This window comes from Drosophila elegans, unplaced genomic scaffold (genome assembly GCF_018152505.1).
Source record: "Drosophila elegans isolate 14027-0461.03 unplaced genomic scaffold, ASM1815250v1 contig_183, whole genome shotgun sequence".
In the NCBI taxonomy this organism is placed as follows: domain Eukaryota; kingdom Metazoa; phylum Arthropoda; class Insecta; order Diptera; family Drosophilidae; genus Drosophila; species Drosophila elegans.
The window spans coordinates 13,337,308-13,357,232 of NW_024545550.1; the positions used below are offsets into that span (position 1 = coordinate 13,337,308).

The 19,925-nt window shown below is 41.8% G+C and overlaps 1 protein-coding gene across 1 annotated transcript; it reads left to right on the forward strand.

Moving 5' to 3' along the window:
* The first annotated feature begins 1,463 nt into the window (after positions 1-1,463).
* LOC108141380 (RNA-binding protein fusilli) lies at positions 1,464-19,478 on the forward strand. The gene is given in 11 exon segments (XM_017264720.2): positions 1,464-2,055; positions 5,480-5,768; positions 10,270-10,524; positions 12,269-12,545; positions 13,411-13,500; positions 13,568-13,622; positions 14,443-14,553; positions 14,737-15,007; positions 15,404-15,788; positions 15,791-15,981; positions 16,334-19,478. Coding segments are annotated over 10 exon segments (2,943 nt in total). The 5' UTR covers positions 1,464-2,055; positions 5,480-5,639; the 3' UTR covers positions 17,513-19,478.
* Positions 19,479-19,925: the final 447 nt, after the last annotated feature.

The window sequence follows — 19,925 nt, forward strand, 5'->3', positions numbered from 1 at the left end:
ATTTATCCACATTACTCGTGGAGTCAAATGTGGCCTCGCCCACTCGAACGCCCACAAATCGGGAAAGTCTGTCATGTCACTCTGTGGCTTGCTAGACTCCAGTCATACTGCTTTATTCGGTCAATATATATCGACTTATTTTAAAAGTTGTTAGCATAAATGCAAAATTTCCGGCAGATGGCGCCACTTAAAACCTGATTATTTTAAGGAGGTATATTTATTTTGAAATTGGTTAGCTGAGTATCGGCTACAGCATTCCTTCTTCTTTCTGATTGTAAATTGGCCAATTGCCAAGCAATTTTCACTTTTTCCAAGCCATTGCATACTTTTTGGCCACTGACAAGTCCATACGATACGAAATTGGGGGTTTGGTTAGTTTTTTGAAATCTCTATTACTTATAAGGTAGTCTATGTACATACAATAAATGTTGTAAGAAACAAAATGATATTGCTTTCGGTAATTGCATTTGAACTACAATTTACCCCTAACTTGGAACTGTTTGACCTTTTGTCTTATACCTTTTGCATTTAAAAGAATATTGGGTAGTTTAACTTAAACCCATAAAAATCGCGTTGAAAATATTGTTTCCATTTTTTTAAGTGGTTTGCCTATTTGTGTAGATATATAGGGTAAAATGTTGGTGGTGCATTCACAAAAAGCGAGTTAACATTTCGATAACGATGTTTTTGGGGCCGTGACACTCGTGAGCACAGGTAAGCGCCCCACGCACACAGACACCTGCGCTCTCTTCGCAATACAAGCGCTCTCTCCCTCTCTCGCTGGTTTAGACCAAAATGCGTTTACGTTGCTCGATTGTCAGCCAGTTAGTCGCCGTCGCCTGTTGCTTTTGCTCTGTATGCCTCGCTCGCTCCTAAAACAGTGATATTTACCAACTCAATAATAGTTAATAATAGTAAATAATAGTTAATTGCTGGCTACGATGATTCTGGCCAAAAGGAAAGGTAAACAGGTAAGTCATTGTATTCTACGTGGGCAACTTATTCTCCATTCTCCGTTGGTAATTGAGCAAGCGAAGAAGAGGAAGAAGCAGAAGAAGAAGAGCGGAGCAAACAGTGCACAGGTGTAAGTGTGTGCGATGGGTCAGTGTGTTGGTGGAGCGGCGCTGGTAACTTCTGTGTGTGTGGGAGAAAGAGCGAGAGAGGGGGTCATGCTCACTGAGCGTAACTGTCTTGCGCAGCGTGGGAAATAAACTGAGAGACCGAATGGATTAGCTCTCGTTTGTAAGCCAAGCTTCAAGTACGGAGTTTGTGTAACCCTCTCTTGGGCTCTCCCTATCTCCCCCGCGTTGCCAACTAGCCTATTGGCAAACAGACAATCACCTGGCCATGTTGTTGTTTTTGGTGCTACATATGTGCGTGCTGGAATCCCGCTCTCTGTTTCTCGCGCTCTCCGCAAGCGCAGCTCACCTTAATTTACCTTCGTGGTTACCTGCGTTTCGCTGCGGCGATCAGTTGTTTTTTCAACTCGAAACCAAGCGGATGCGCGGCGGTCGTTAAAAAGAGCTAACAAAAAAGGTCCGACACACACACACTCGCTCGCTCGCACGCACACTCACACCGAAAAAACTAGAAAAAAGACAACAAGACAAAGTGGTAGAAGCAACAGGTCAGGCAGAAGAAGAAGAAGTCTTGTTTGCTGGCTTTAAATTAGTTAACTATTCAAAAGGCCACAAAAACAACGCGGGCGTTGAAATAATTTTTAGCTGTACTGCATACATAGGCATTAAGTACCTGTGTGTGTGTGGGCAAGAGAAAAGAAAGTGCAATAAAATTCAAAAATTGTGAAAATCCAACAAGTGCAATGTATACAACAAAAAATACATAAACCAAGAAAGCAAGAAAACAGTAAAAACAGTTAAGTCGCCGCGAAAGAAAGAGAAAGAGAGTGAGGAAGAAGGCAAAGAAGGAGCAGAAAAAGAGAAAGAGGAACAAGAGGAAGCTGTAGATATCATTTACCAACAACCTGTCGCATCTTAAAAAGAGCGCGAGCGATAGAGAGGGAGAATATCCGATTGAGAACCACTTGTTGTTGCTGTAAGTCGAACAATCTATTAAACATACCAAAATGAGTGAACAACAACAACGAAAACAACAGTAATGCGATGCGCTAAACAAAGTGAAAACAAATTTACAGTTAGCAGAAATCAAAACGAAGATGCAGAGTGAAAGAGAGGCAGACTTGTTTAAAATACCCTTTCCTAAAAACATACGCATTTATTTAAATAAAAGAACAAAAAAAAACATTTAAAAAAAAGATTTTAAAAAAAAACTTGAATAAATTGCAATCTCTGTATTTGCTAGCTATACAAAACAATATTTAATAATCTTATAAAATTTTTTTTCACTGTTTGCTAGTTTTTGGAACCTTTTGGAACCCAAGATAAGATATGACCTAATTTGAAAACTCATGCTGGTTAGGGAAAATCTGGAGCTAAAAAAATAAACAACTTGAAACAGGTTTTTATATATTCAGATTTAAATGTAAAAAACTTTTTCCGTTTCTTATGTGAGCGTAGCCCATGCGAATCAGCTACGATTTTAATATTTATTACATAGAAGGGTTCAATAAATCATTCATATTACAAGTGTAGGGTATTCAAATATTGCATAAAGCTTATCTGATTTTTAATAGCAAGAATCAAAACAACAACAACCACAATAATAGAGTTGCACTTGTTGCTTGCGTGAGATCCAGTTAAAAGAGGGGAAAAGATAAAAATCCAGATAGAGCGAGAGCCTGAATCAGTTTTCTTCTTGTCTGCGTTTTTCAACCACTTTTTTTTTGTTGTATAAATAACTTTGGCAATTGGCATTTCTTGCCAGCAATTTTGCGCAATCATAAGTTTCCTGTTGCCCCAACAACAACTAACGGCACACGCCAGCAACAACAAATCATATTTGCAAGCGGGGAACAATGCATAAAACAAAAACCGTAAAAAGAAACTTGCGCAATTCATAATTTAATAAGCAAGTCCGAAAAAAAACATACAACAAACAAGTAAAATCTGCTCACTTTCTGGTTTACCAATCAGCAGGTAGCAATTCATTAATTGCAATAGTGTTTTAGCTGTTTTTATTGCACTCCTGCTGCGCCTGTCACTAATTCGTATTTAATCACAGCTTTATGGTATTGTCTTTCCAAGATCGTAACGGCCACTGATGAAGATTGATCTTCATTTGCGGTCCAATTCATGTGAATCAAATTTTTCAAGTCCAAATTTCTGTTAGTCCCATGAAATTTAAAAGCACTTTACGGATTTTTCAAACGATTTGGAAGATATTACGATTACATTAAATGATCTTCAAAACGAATACATTCTCAATTATTTCGAGTTTCAATAGAAGATTTGTAATACATGACTTTTTTTTATATAAATAAGTTTAATAAACGAACATGCTAAAATTCAGATTAGGTGCGAAATATTTTATATAATATTGTATAGCATTTTTTTTAAATACCTTTGATATAGAGCTATATTTATAATTATTTTTTTAATATTTAATACTAAGTAGCGTACCAGTTCAAGCTAGGAAAGTTCCACTGCTGTTTTTGATTTCCAGTAAGAGTTTGTGTTTTGGGTTTCTTCATTTTAATGATGGTCCAGCGCTTTCCCATTGTCTTTTCGGTCATTCTTTATTTTACTTAATTGGGCCCAAACTCGCGTACCGTTATTCATTAATGAAGACAGTACCTTTTCCATTTCCCTATGCCATTGAGTGTCCAACGAAAGGGAAAACTTATCAATGCGTGTCTGCCCTTTTGATATAACAGTATCTCTCAATCGTTTTCATTGCAATCAATTAAAAGCACATAAACCATCTCATAAGCCCACGACTTATGATATGCCACTCTCAAAAGGCTGAGGAAAATCAACAGGTTTTAATGGGGCTGTAAGGGCTTACAGTCTCGGAACAGGAAATAGGGCACTTTGGGCATTTAGTTTATATTGCAACAGTTGTTTTTGTTTACCATACTTTTGGGGTCGAAAAATAGTGTCAAAAGAAATAAACTTACGAACCAGTTTGGGCTTTATTACTATAACCCATGGAGACGGAGGTAGTTCTTTTGGGGAGCAAGATATCGTGGGAACCTTTATTGATGATGATTTCCTGCTAACGGAAAAAACGACCAAAAGGGCAGTGCAAAATGCAAAAACGTTAAACGTTAAAAGCACATAAAAAGCTAACATCATTAATTGCACAAGACGCGAGTTATAACCGCAATAGCTCATTACCACACGGTCACTCTTCGGGATGATAAATCCCCTTGAACAATATGAGTTTCAAGTCAAGTGTGGACTATAAAAGAAGAGCGTTATGCTACAGTTGAACTTCTATAGTCTAAAATCCTCAAATCGAATATCTCTTAACGGAATTTTTAGAAAGTTTGGTTATGTTATTGTTTTGCTACTTAATACTTTATTTAAATTTATTGTTGGTATCACGTCATTACTTTTAAATTTTGTTAGAGGATTTCGCAATAAAAAATATAGTTTTAAACTTTTGATCTATTTAACGACAAGCAGGAACATAAGCAAATTAAGATAGAGAAACATAAGCTCGTACTTAAAAACACATCTGCGTTAAATTTAAAAAAAAAAATGTTAAAATTTGATGAGGTTTTGTAGTGAAGATGTACTGTATATATATAGTCCAGCTTCCGTTCCGATCTGATCAGATATGACACGAGGAGCACTTAAAGTGGCTCAATTACGACAGCCTGGCCTTTTTGCACGTTTGCATTATTTTAAATTTTAATTACAACAAAGAGCAGTCTTGACTACTAAAATGAGCGACTTGCGGCTGCGCGCCCGATTAACCCATGAGCGCCATTTTGGTTGAACTCTGAGGGTCTTGTGTTTTCATTAAGACTAAAACTTTTCCCATTAAAAATGCTCATAAAATTGCACTGTAATTTTTCGTCCGTCGTCGGTCCCCCGTTTGCTTATTCGCTTTTCGTTTGCCCGGGCGAAATTAAATTTCAAATCGCTAGCCAGGGGGTTAATACTTTAATTTCAATTTGACCCGCTTGACGTCAGCGGTCTTAGAAGCTCCATTCCGAGCCAATTACAAATGCAGCTGAAAAGCGGCAACGCGGCGGGAAAACTGGCAACGTCCCATGGGTTAAGTGACGGACGGACGATGGATTGCATATGCAAAATGTCTCGGTGTCAAGCGTTATGCCAAGTTTCGCGCGAATCATCGGACTTTGGCTTTCTTTTCGATTTTTTAGTGCGAGCTTACGACAGTATATAGTATACACTATCTTATAGTGGTTTCGCTTTGGCAAGCTGTGACTCTGCCACAAACCGATTCGCTTTGTTTGACATTTCTTGAACGCACTCGTAATTAGCGCTTGCTTAATATGCTGCCCAAAGTCCAAGTGTGCAGTTTATAGTTTTTAGTTTTCGGTGTGGATTGTGAAATCAATGGATCCTCAATTTCCTCCTTTTTTCAGGCAAAGCCGCTGGCGGAGCAGCCCTGAGATGCAGATAAGTCAAAGCTAGCCTGGCATGAAGCTTCAGTTCAAGGAGCAGAATCACTAGCAATACACATAATCAAAGGAGCCTTTGGATCCACCATTAACAGCCTGATCATCACAAAAAGAGATTGACAAAATGCAGGTCCCCGAGCACGTTGTTTCACTGTACATCGCCACGTGTGGCCAAAATGGATCCGGCCTAGGATCGGATGAGAAGGAGATCATATTGCTGGTCTTTGTTCTCCTGGAAGTCTCCACTGGACAGGTGAGTTAAAGTCGCTCTTTTTATATCATGAGAAGAAAATGTTTACTCTCAAGTCAAGTTCAATCTGACAGATATTGAAACAACCTTGTATAACAATGTATTCCAATTTAAACCAAATAAAATAATTCCTAGGTATCTAAGACTAGCTTATGTTTAAACATTTCAAGAGTTAAGACCTAACTTGGACCTTTCAGATATTTATTTTTAAATTGCAAGATATAATAAAATCTTACTTTTAAAATGTTTGTACTATGTGGAAGTGTATAAAAAAAACATATGTATGAGGGAAACTCGGCTGGCACCGCCCACTGGCCACCATTTTGTTGGATCGCTGCGCTCTCGTCTAATCTTTAATTAATGAATGAATGCTGTGCGATAACAGACCGCTCGCACACACAGAGAAACTCGAGCTGCACTTTCAACTGTGTGGAATGGCGATCGTTGATTATGTTACAGCTCTCGGATTTGATTCGCCAAATGTAGGAGATGATAAATTACAGTTTTTATTGGCCCAGCCATTTTGAGGATAACCTACGATTTGACAACAAAATTAAAATGTTCTACATAAACAATCTCTCGCATATTAGGACTTTGCTAACAGTATTCTTCTTTTAACAATACCTTTGTAAAGACTATATTAAATTATAAGCATTTGTTCCGGTAGTATAATGAAAAAGTGCGATCACCGAAAAGCTATTAAAGAAAATATTAGCAAAATATCTGAGATTAGCTTGCACTCAGGTGCAATCACATTCACATACATGTCTAATTAGTGGGTATAATTCTGACTGGAATATATTTGCAAAGCGAGAGAAAAGAATGTCGAGATTGACACTCTCGAACCCAGTCATTTGGTAGAATTTCCAGGGCTCCACGTGTCGTTTTTTGCTTATAAGTATTTATGTTTTTTTTGGGAGATCCCTCCCAAATGGGAGAGTGCGGAATTAAGGGGGACGTCCACATTGTAGATTGATATTTGCATATTTTTAGTTTGCCAAGCGATTGACACTAATTGTTTTGAAAAAAATATCTAAACATCCGAGGTGGCTAAGGGCAGGCCAACAACCGAGACCTGCAGTCTCGCCGAATGCCCTCATCGGAGCCCGCTCCATGGCATTACGAAATTCCCCCGAGAAACTATCGCCGGCCATTAAAATGTATTTGTCAAGCGCCAAAGCAAGTTTTCCAAGAAAGCACACAGAAGATTTTCAAATTGGAAATGATGTAATACTGTGGGATAGCCATCCTTTCAGAGAGCTTTTCACCGGGGAAAAAATGTATTATCTTAAATGTGTACAAGATATGTACTTTTTTATATGTTGAATTTTAATATTATTCTATTGAGAAATCATGATTTTGTATTTTTAACAAATACTTACCTAAGTACATTTAATAAATCTAGTAAATCAAATAATCTTAAATCTTTCTTTAAACGCTTTGTTTTCGATTAAAAGGTTTTGGAATAATTTATTTCCTCAATTATCGATCGGATTGAGTGGCTATTTGATTTCCCCATTTCGATGCATTTCGTGGGGTTTAATAATGACGCTTTCAATACGCAATTTTATTTGACCAATGCTTGACAATCTCGAGTGCACACAAAAACCCGTATCGTTTCGTATCTCATCGTACATGGGGGTTACGTGGGCGCTTCGATTCCGGCGGAGGCTGCGTGTTCGGATATTACTTATATATATAGTGGACGTTGTTTTCGCACCGACTAGAACTGATGAAGGAAATTGCCGGCCATTAGATAGCTCTGTGTGTACCTTCGGGTCGGGGCTCTTGAGGCTATTTGCTGGCATTAACGAAGGGGTACGGGTACCCAAGATGTTTGCCTGACATTGTCGCGATTTTATGACGAGCACGCAACATTTTACTAAGTGCAGCTCTAGCCCTCCTCCTCCTCCAACGCCGATCCTAAGTGAAATTTAATGGCGACATTGAGGGTCCGCAATTACGAACGCTTCTATTTCTGTGCGAGATGTTTGACCCATCCAAAGCCCCTGACCCGATGTCAGCGCATCCAGATTTTTTCGTTTATTGTGAATTAATTACCCACGTTTAAACTCTGGCTTCCAGCTAAGTGGCTTTCGCAAAACGTTTCGGCTTTGGGGCCAATTTTTATGCTAATCTTAGCGGAGAGTCCCCGACGTAGATTATTGGTATTATTACTATATCGCTTTTCTCCAGCTATTTTTGGCTGCGTCAAGGGGTCAGCGGTAGACGCTCGAATTTCTCTAAAATCCTCCTCCCCTGAACATCCGCCACCCCCTCTCTTACGGCCCTAATGAGCTATACTAGTATAGACCAGACTTCTGAATAAAGTATACTTTATATGTCGGGGCATATCTGAATACCAAATTCAGTCTGCGAAATATATGCTAATATGCAAGCCACATTATGCTCAAACGGTATTCGCAAAAACCAGTGGAAAGTGGTGCTATATCTTAAAAGTATATATTATATATATATAAATATATGACCAAATTTTGTGACTAACTTTAAACTCTTTGAAATCGTGAATATATTTTACTCAGATCAGCAGACAAAGGCGTGAGTGCAAATAGAGATATCATAGAAATAAATAGCGATAAATAAGACTTTAAATGGGGAAAGTACCATTGGATTTTTGATTTATCTTTTTATAAAGACTTTTACGATTTTTTTAACCTAAATAAGAGGAACTCCTGGAATGAGCATTCACAGCTCTAAAATCTAATTAGTTAATGAAGGGTAATTTAGTATCTCTTCCCCAAGGTATTTGGCCGCTTCACCTTGATCGTTATATTGCACTGACAGCAATCGAAATTAGTTTTGTTATTGAAGGCCCACTGCCATAGAAGTCAACATTGAATTATAATAATAATGGCCAATATGCTGACCGATTCTGACTGTCATTTGTCTGCCTAATGAAGCGACTGCTGGTCTTTTTTTTGGACAGTTGAAGGGGGAATACGACCAAACTGTCAAATCGGATCGCTTGATTGTAGTATTTACTTGGGCAGCGTGATAATAGATTTCGTTGATGGCTACCCGAACGGCGGTAGACTCTCCAAAACGGAAACATTGTTTTCCGTCTCAGGTGATCCATTTTCATGTCAGCTTGATCTCAAATTGAATTTCTATGATATAGATTTCTTGCTCGATAGCAATTACATTGACTTGATCCAGCCAAACTCGCACACTCGCTGCCTTACATATACCGATACAGTAATTGGCATGTTAATTACAGGCTAGTTATGACTCGTATGGGAACAATTAAAGTTAATTAACATTTGAAAACAAACTGCAAAAAGTCGCCCAAGTGGAGTGCCGAGGGGTAAGACTGGCGACAGGTGAGACTGCTCTTAGTCTCCATCGCTCTGTGGCTCTACTCGAAGCAATTAGAACTCTTAGCTGGCTGAACTTTAATTAATCCATCGGGGTTTCTATCGAACTGAAATCATTGGGTTAGTAGTAACTCCGGGATATAACCTCCTCTTTGTCGCATCGGGCATTTTGAGATCCCCATGCTGGCATAATTAGGGGTGCTCTTAACCCCCGAGTGAAGCCCACATTCTTGTCCGTTGAATTTAACATGACCGCAGCTCATGCATTTTTCATTTTCTTCGGAACCGTACTCACATATCCACGTTTCCCTCTTTCTTCGCCTCCAGTTTTAGTATTGTTCTGACATTCAAAGCCTATGCAAATCGTTTTCGGAAATGGGAAAACAAAGAAAATCACAATTTTAGTTTTCTTCCTAAGGCCTACCCAGTTCTGATTTGCATAGCGCCCAACTACCTGCAGAGAACCTCGATTTCAATTCGGATCAAAACTTTGCATATCCGCTGACGCAAGCTCCAGCCTTTTTTTCCGCGGGATTGGGATTGCGGTTACTAGACTGGGGAATGTTTTTCGGTTTTCCAAACGTCGTCCAGAAAATACTTTCCTCAAAAGACCCAGAAACATAACATTGTGTTCTGTATGGCAGGTGTACCAAGTACCCCATTATCGGATGATGGTGATAGGAAAAGTTGGTTCGGTCAAGAGCGGTTTCTGTTTCAAGTGATAAGACTCTGGGAACAGTCATGCTTACTGGGTTTTTAATTTTGGTGGGGGAATACAAACCCCCAAAGTGGTTCTTAAGGTTACATTCTATAATATTTGTACTAATCGGGGCTTAACTGGATCTCAACTATTTTATGCCCCTTCGTTTTTGTCAGACAGAAGGCGAATAAAATGTTTAAAATTTTCAAACTTATCGTATTAAAGTGCATCAACTTAAATAGAAAAAAATTTAGATATAATTGATTACCCTTATTTTGTTTGTAATAAAAAACTAAAAAATTTTCAGAAGTGGTTCGCCAAGTTGTGTTTAAAATAACAATAACTTTTTTAGGCCGCTGATGCCTACATAGAACTAAAACCTATAATACCCGTATCATTATTACTGACACTTATCATTGTCAAGGTTAAGTAATGAATGTTTATTCTCTATTTCTATCCTCGTTACCAGATCGTGGGCACCAAACAAATACTCGTGCGGCCTGATGGCTACTTCATCAAGGATCGCACCATCTCGAGCTCATCGGACAACTCGAGTGTCACCAACAACACGGCCAGTTCCCCGCCCTTGGCCATTGGGGATTCCAATAATGGCAGTGGGTCCGGGAGTGGCAACGGGAGCACTGTGGACAACGGATCCGAGCTGATCCTCCCCATCGCAGAGGCCCAAGCGGCGGGCAAGCCTTTGAGCGAGGCCATCGAAGAGGTGCGTATAATCCAATCTGATCCACGCCGGTAATCAGAGCACGTTGTTCGGATTGTTTTGGGTTGTTTGGACTCCAGTTGGTTATCAGCTGATTACGATAAGATTAGGCCTGCACTATGCCACTAGTAAATGCACACGTTTTTGGGGAAGCGAATGGCTCTATTTGCGGAACGCAACCAATAAAAAAAATAAGTCGGTCTTGTTGGTCCTTGCCCTCCACTTATCAATGAGCATAGAATTACCAGGGCGTATAGAAGCATACACTGGGAAAACTCGTGTGGTGCAAAGTCATTCTAGTTTCAAATAATTGTTTATTAGTAATACAAAAGAAAACTAAAATAATGTTATACTTTTTCGTTCGATTTTTCATTTTTTAAATTAAAAATTATTTATATATCTAAAAAACCTAATTACATTTTCGTTTTTGTTAGTCTTATTATTTTTCAAATCGAACATTTTATTCAAAGATTTATTTTTTATTTGCATTATTTATTTTCTGTGTTTTTAAGTCTTGATCAAAATATAATATTTTTTTGTGTCGAATAAGATTAATAAATTGTTGCTTCACATATTGAAACAATTCTGATAAGCGTCTATTTAAGATGTGATTCCCGGTCGAGGGAGTCATGATGAGTGGACGAGTTTCTTGTGCCGGCACGCCATCCTCGAAAGACCTTTGCCCCAGCACAGATTCCACAGTGTAACCTCCTACTCCTTCACTGCCTAACTGCTTATCTGACCCGCTGATAAGAAAAAAACACTCCAGGCAAGCCCCCGGTTCCACATTCAGTTCCATTTCCCTTCTGACACAATAACTCGGCAAACACATTGGACATACATTATTGGCTGTCGATGCAGATAAAAGATCTCGATGTGGATGTTGAGGAGAGCATTGGGGGTCTTTGGAAATGTTTGAAGAGTTGAGTCATCATTCTTATTTTTTTTCAAATTGTTCTTTGATGCTAGCTATAAACTTGGTTCAACTCTATGTTAAGTTGAACGTTCTTTATCGCTCAGGGGTCTAAAAGTTTAAATTTTAAATGTTCTTAAAGTTATAGTACTAACAATAAGTTACAATCTCTTTAGCAAGCGTAGGTAATAGGACTTGCCAATCATTGAACTCTAACATCCAACTTAATCGGTCTAGACCTATCGAGTTCGTCTAATCTTCTTTTTATCACATCCCATTTGCCAAGGCAATTACTTAGCTCTACTCAGAACTGCATTGGGGGAACCTTTGTTCCCAATCGAGATCGGCGCGTGACGCATTGGAAGTCCGGCACAAGCCTGGCATACTAAGTGGCCAAGTCAATAGGGCCAATAAAGCCATCGCCCGGAGATAGAGATACAGCTGCATTCAAACAGGGCAAGGTGGCTTGGGATTAGTGATGTCATCTGGATTATACTCCTTGCTCTGGTGCGACTTCGAGCGGCGGGTAATGCGACATTAAGCCGCGTGTTATATTTACTCACCATGACACGGCTGAAAACTGTTCACTTAATTGACAATAATTGCCGGCCACTAAAACGGGTTTGAGCCAAATGGCATTGGGGCGAGTGGGGGAATGTGTGGCACTATCTGTGACCCAAACCCAAAGCCACTGCCTTTCCTCTCGGCCCCACTGGAATGTTTGGGGTATTTTTCCCTATACTAGACTTAACCTTTTGCCCCGTTCGCCGTCGCTACGAGAAGTGCTAATTGCAACTGGATACTAATGACTGTCTCACTGTCTCCGCCTTCCAGTTCGATGCCTACCTGCGATCTCTGTCGTTGCACGACACGGAGATCAAGCTGGTCACCGATGGCCAGCTGCCGCTGAGGCAGTGCCTCCACCGGGAGGCCAGTGCCAAGGACGTGGAGCTGCCGGCCTACTACAACCGCTTCTGCGACCTGCGCAAGGAGTTCCTGCGCTACAAGTCCGGCGACCTTGCCCGCGCCCTCGTCCCCGTCAAGGACGTCAAGAAGATGCTGCAGGCTCCCGCGCTGCCCATGCCGCAGTCCATCGCCGAGATGCTGGGAGGTGAGTAAAGGATTGGTAACTGATTGCTTAGACCTTTCATCCGCGTAAAGGTACATTTTCCTTTTGGCTTAAAACATGAATTTCTTGGGGCTCTGGCTGACTAAGAACCGGTTTCTCAATGTCATTTTAGTGTTCCAGTTTAAATATTTGGCCCCTAACTGAACTTTTGTCTTTAATCGAACTGCTTTTCCTATAAAAGCATTTAAATCATAATTAAAATTGTTAAATATAAAGCAATTGGTTCCAGCATTGGCATATACATTTGTTATTTTTGAAAGGAAATTTAAAGATACGAATTAAATAAATTAATAACTTTGTTGTTAATTTTATTTCCATGCAAAGCAACTTCACTCAATTTACCTAAATCATTATAAAAATATAAATATTTAGTACTCTAAAATTTAATTAACTATGCTTCAATTTCTTGAATAAATATGTTTTGCTTCTTTGTTTTTTGCTTCACTTTTTTTATCTACACTGACAAAAAAAAATCATGCTCTATTTAAATATTTGTTGACTATAAGTGGAATATGGAAATATATATTTTTGGTTTATTGATCATTTATTAGACTCAATTCTAAATAGTTTTTCATATCCGAAAAATAATTTCAATAACAGTCAACTTAAATATAAAGTATTTCAAAGAAAATAATAGGACTCATTTAAAATACATTATTTTCAACTTTAAAATCCACATATATTCTAATAATAAAATTTAAAATTAATTTTGAAACAATATTTAGTTTAATTATGGAATACACAATTTTAGCTTCATGATCAAGATATTTATAGTGTATATTAAAAGTTAAAGGCCAATTTAATGTACAAGTTTTTTAACTAGATTTGTTTCCTTTCAATCCAACAGAACTCAACACCTCATCGGTGGAGGACAACGACTTTTTCATACGCGAATCTCGCGACATGGTCACTGTGATCCAGACTCTGCTGCAGGCAGGTAAGCTATATACAGAGCTTGGACCTTTTCTCCGAATATTTTACTACCCGAAGTTATTTCTGTGCAGGTCACAAATTTGCTGCAAACGAATTGGTCAACCTGGTTCTTGAACCTGGAATTTGGTGAGTGCTGTGGCTCTTGTCACCGTCCGAACTAGTTCCCCTCGAAACCCAACCCAAGCCCCTCTCAGCTGATCCAAGCACTATTTCGAGTGAGAATAACTCACTCGAAACTCAAGACGATCGCCGGGCCCACAAAGAAACCACTCAAAAACCCAGACACTTTGAATATGGCCCCAAATCCGAGCTGGGAGCGTCGTTCTCGTCAGTCTTCGTTCGGATTGGGAGCCGATAAGAGCTCGAACGTAGAGCCAAATAGCCAGGGAATCAGAATCAGAATCAGAATCGGGATCGGTACTCGTATGGTATCGGATGGCATCGTAACGGATCAGAGGCAACGTGAATGCACGGCTTTTGTTATCGCGGGATCGCCTAGGAAAATTTCATATACCTCGGGGTCTGTTTTTACATTTCGGGCCAATCACTATAAAATATTCAATTAGCGAGCAACAGAAACAGTGAAACTTCGTTCCGAAACTCCTTGTTGCCCGTCTGCCAACTCAGATTATTCATGTTTTTATTTGCTCGCCCAGCTCGTTTGGTTTTATTTTCATTTTCATTTTCATTTTAATTTTTTTTTTTTTTTTGTTGGCCCATTTATGCATGACATTCTGTGCTGTGAGTGTGTGTTTTGCGGGAGAGTCAGCAGAAATGTTTATGCGACTTGGTAATCGTCAAGAACTTTGGTTTCACATCGGAACGTGACTGCGACGCCTTTTTCTCCTTATCCACGAAGAGGTCCCATTACGAGTTGCATAACACGCCTTTGAAAACGGTTTTCAAGAAGCCAGAAACTAATGTATATTTCAATATCCCACCACAGCTCCATTGACGACGAGGTCGACGGTAATTGCATAGTACGGGCTAGAGGATTACCCTGGCAGAGCAGCGACCAGGACATCGCCAAGTTCTTCCGCGGCCTCAACGTAGCCAAGTGAGTAAGAGTAGTGTGTGGGGTCTTACTCAAGTGGTGCGGCTGGCCTCAACGGCAACCCATTGATAAGCCGGTTCAGGGGTCGGCCGTGTCGAGATTACGAGCGACCCACTTTATCGTCGTCTACCCACCCGCTAACCGCTAACCGCTAACCGCTAACCGCTCCCCTTCTCCGAATTCCAGGGGTGGCGTGGCCCTCTGTCTTTCACCACTGGGACGGCGCAACGGCGAGGCTTTGATCCGCTTTGTGTGCCAGGAGCATCGCGACATGGCGCTCAAGCGGCACAAGCACCACATCGGCACCCGCTACATCGAGGTGTACCGGGCCACGGGGGAGGACTTCCTGGCCATCGCCGGCGGGGCCTCCAATGAGGCGCAGGCCTTCCTCTCGAAGGGCGCCCAGGTGATCATACGGATGCGAGGATTGCCCTACGATGCCACCGCCAAGCAAGTGGTGAGTACTCATGGCAAACGACATAAGCCACCTAAGTATACCACACATCGGAGGCGATCTTTTTATTTTGGTTAAACCGACCGACAAAAGTTAGCTTGAACACTGCCACCAGATCAAAGTTTTACAGATATATAAAATTAATTTGTTATAGAAAAAGCCTATGTTTCTGAAACAGCAATTAGTTTCAATGTCAAAACTTAAAATTGTGAAATTGGCCCTAAGAGTATGAACCTGTTTACTATGTCTTCATAGATCCTCCCTCTGCGGATTTATCTTACAATTTATATCTTGAAGTTTTTATTGGTTCTTGTTCATGATGAATATAAGATCTACTATATATCGTTATAATATAACGATAAGTTGATAAAATACTAATCAAGTGCATGTATCAAACAGCTGGACTTTTTCACCACCGGCGATACAGCGCCATGCCACGTTCTCGATGGGAGTGAGGGAGTTCTGTTTGTTAAGAAACCGGACGGACGGGCCACCGGCGACGCCTTCGTGCTGTTCGCCCACGAGACGGACGCCCCCAAGGCGCTGGGCCGGCATCGAGAGTCCATCGGACAGCGGTACATCGAACTGTTCCGCTCCACGACCGCCGAGGTGCAGCAGGTGCTCAACCGGTCGATGGACCCCAAGAACTACGAGTCGGGCGGCGGACACAGCCAGCCGCCGCTGATCGCCCAGTTGCCCACGATGCAGCTGCCGCTGCTGCCGCAGGTGGGTGCCCACAGCCTCGCCCACAGCCTCGGAGCCAGTCCCGCTAACCTGTGCCCCCCGTGCCTCCCCCCGGTACCGCTCTCCCCCTCCCTCTCCCCACACAGCACCTCATCACCTCGGGCACCACCAAGAACTGCATCCGGCTGCGCGGACTGCCCTACGAGGCGATGGTCGAGCACATCCTGCACTTCCTCGACGACTTTGCCAAGCACATCATCTACCAGGGCGTGCATATGGTGATCAATGCGCAGGTGGGTTGGCTATTATTAAATTAGGTATTTATATTGAATGTCTGAATTAGCGGTTGTAATTCTAGTTTTTCAATTTTAAAAATCACAACTAAAGAGTTATCATGACTATTATTATTATTATAAAAATGTAATATAAAAGTTATTTATCATCTTAAATACTTGGTTAAATTTTCATCCAATGCGGTGCTAAGTTGTATTGATAAATAGGGAAAAAACAGATAAACAGAAATAGATCCCATTTTAAATATAATATTTTCCATATAAATTTTTATACCTTAGCGTAATATACATACATAGTATTTAATTTTAATATTTTCTTTGACCACTCTCTAATTCCTATATTCGTTGACAGGGACAACCCAGTGGCGAGGCCTTCATCCAGATGGACGCAGAGGATTCGGCCCGCCTGTGTGCCCAACGCAAGCACAACCAGTTTATGGTTTTTGGCAAGAAGTTTCGCTACATCGAGGTGTTCCAGTGCTCCGGCGACGACATGAACATGGTCCTCAATGGGGGACTCGCTTCGCCGGTGGCCCAGGCGCCGCCCCCGCACCATGGCCACGCCCACAAGCAGCAATCACTGCTGGCCGCCACCACGGGTATGTTCAGTTCGGCGGGTCAGTCGCCGACGAGCGTTGCCGCCGCCGGTACCGCTCAGTCGCCGCTCGGCGGCAGCCATTCACACACTCACCCGCACTCACATGCGCATGCGCACACCACACCAGGCCACGCCCATGCGGCTGCCGTCGCCGCCGCCGCCGCCGCCCACCACGGATTGTCCGCCTCGCCGGCAATGTTGCCGGGTCTTTCGGCCGCCGCTGCCGCCTCCGCCTCCGGATTGGCCTCCTTCATGGCCGCCAATCAGCCTGCGGCTGGCGTATCCCATTCCGCTGCCTCGTTGCAAAATGCCGCCGTGGCCTTGAGCCCACAGGGTTACGCCCTGAATCCCTTTTCCCTGCCACCGCCCGGATCTTCGGCTGCGGCTGCAGCCTCAACTCCTGCGCTGCTGGCCCAGCAGCAGGCCCAGTTTATAGCCCAACAGAGTTTGCTAGTGCGACAGCAGGCTGCAGCTGCCTTGGCCGCCGAACAGCAGCAGCAACAGCAGCAGCAGCAGCAGCAACTCTATGCCAGTGCAATGCAGCAGCAGCATCCGCTGTACTTCCAACTGCAGCAACAGCAGCAGCAGCAACAGCAACTGTATGCCAGTGCAATGTTGCAGCAGGGCCAGCCACAGTTTGTGCTGATGCAAAGGCCCTCGACCGCCTACTTGCCGCCCTTTCCGCTGGGCTATATGTCCGCTGCGGGGGCGGCATCCGGAGTGGGCGTGGCAGCGGGAGCAGGAGCGGCAGTGGCAGCGGCAGCCACTTCGGCCTCCGCCAGCAACTCGTCGCTGAGTCAATCGATGAAGCGGTCGTACGAGAACGCCTTTCAGCAGGAGGCAGCGGGAGCGGCGGCGGCGGCCAGTGCGGCCAAGAGGGCATTGACCCGACAGCCCGGCAATGTTTATTCGTACTATAACACTGGGCTATAGACCCCAAAGGTGTATAGTCTAAATTCGAACCTGAAATAAGAGCTCCAACTCCAGCACTTCGGGCACATTCCGCGAGTGGGTGGGGTGTTCATACATATAATATCTTCATTATGGCGCACACATAACCATATATCATGTATCATCATGGCCACCACACTTACACACACACACACACACACACTCACTTGCATACCAGACATTCTCTAGAGCTTAATTGATACCGATTTGGAATGTAGACTTAAGTACTTTTCTTGTACGGAGTACTAGTAGTAGCCTAAGCATATAATACTTGTCTATGGTCTAAGCAATTAATACTATATTTAATGTGAAACAACAACACACATACACACACACACACACACACACACCCACAAGCACTGCTCACCCATACACGCATAAGTACACCAGCTAACAGAGGGAATTTATAAAAGGATCAACGAAAGATCCTGATCACTTGTGTTCTCACCTATGGATTTTTTACTATTAATATGCTTGGTGTGTGTGTGTGGGTGCGTTTGTGGGGCAGGAAGGAGTATATAGCCTCGATATAGAGGGATATATATGCTTTGCCTGTCCGATTCGAAGGCAATCAACAGAGGCTAACGTTGTTCATGGAGGGAGCGAGATTTAGTGGGAGGGTGGGTACAGTGGCCACCACGCCCACTCTGTGCAATCTAATTTTAGTGTTTATCCTTTGGAACCCCCTTTTAATAAAGCCACCAATCCGATCCCCCCATAAGTTCCACTTCCCCCATGAACCACGTCAGGTGTTGGCTCAAGCGCAAATTTAAGCTGAATTTGAAAGCGAAACCGATAATTGTTTACGTGTTAAGCGAGTATCACCCTGTTCTGTAAGACAAACCTTTTTGAATTACCCAACGATGGCCTTTCGATTTATATATATACCTACATTTATATACATGCTAGCTTTAAGACTGTGCGACTTGTAAAGTGGGTTTGCATATTAATTCTACCGGCAATCTTTTCCCGTGTCTCTCCATGGCCGCTAACAATCAATTAATATAAACTCTCATCGTTTGACTTGCAATACCGTACACCCTATATAAACATAGTGCCTAGATCTATGGTGTAGCTTTTAAGTGTGCGTAACTGGTGTTAGTCGCAAACGGGATAAATCTCTCTACTCTATCACTATATCTATCCCTCGATATCAATATCTCTCACTGTTTGTGTGTTATCTGTCATCACTAATTTAGTCGGGATCAGCTAGATCTATAGTCTAAAGCTTGTTGTAAGTTGGGGCGCTTTAGTGTCTATGCATATATAGTGTGTCTAGTCTGCATAATCGGATGATAACTGGTTACTGGTGATCCCTGCAAAGTGCTTGTTAGCCCTAAGACTGTCTTAACTCTTGAGAAATTGTTTTTTTTTTCAAAATCAATTGATAATGGGAGTTAAACAAAATGATTTAAATTACTTTTAAAATTCTGCAATATAAGATATGAAATTTCTTTTGAGTTAAAACAAGTGTTCAGTTAACGAGCGTTTTGTAAAATATGTACCCACATACGAGCTTTGGTCGGCGTCTTCCAGGAACAACTCCTGATTTTCCCAAATCCCAAAAAAAGCCAGCTCAAAACTTATAAACCTTTCTGCTCTCCTGCTGCGTCTAACACTCAGTTTCGCTCGGCTTGGGAAAATCGAGCTTAGCACGAGATAGGCATGGGAAAGATAGTCTGCGCCTAGCCTAATCCTTATTAGCCTAATTTAACCACTAGATTTATGTAGTATGGCAATCGAGTGGCTTCCGAGCGGGTTCTACAGCCACTTTAAAGAAACACATAATCAATAATATCTACTTAACTAGTTTGTACGCACAGAAATTTTAAATGTCTTTTTGGAATTTTTACGATTTTTGATATTCCAATCTTTTTTACCACTAGATGTTAGTAAAACAACCTTTGATTAATTTTTTACATCAATAAAATACGACATACCGCCTAAACTAAGCCCGCTCTCTCTCTCTCTCTCTCTCTCTCACTCTGTCACCATCTCTATCGCTCTATTGTGTGTTGCCGGAAGAGTAGAGGATCGAACCCAGACCTACTAATAACCAACACGAAATCATAATGGGTTTAATCCCTTACTAACTCAGTCAATCCCCAACCGATAAAAGAATTCCTGCTCCAGAGATCCCTATTCCCTTCCTGTACCCCCCACCGTTCCCTCATTCAAACACCTATATGTACATGTAACTGGGGTTTTGGGCTTGGGCTTAGCTTTACACTCGATCGCGTTTTCAGCGCCTCGTCCGAAGGGCCAAAAAGCTGGGAGTGGATATCCGGAATCGGCATTTGGAGTTTGTTTGGTTTCTGTTTCCGTCACTGTTCTAGCCACATAAATACTCTCGTAACTCTAAGTGGAATGTCCATCATGATCGTACTAGTCATAG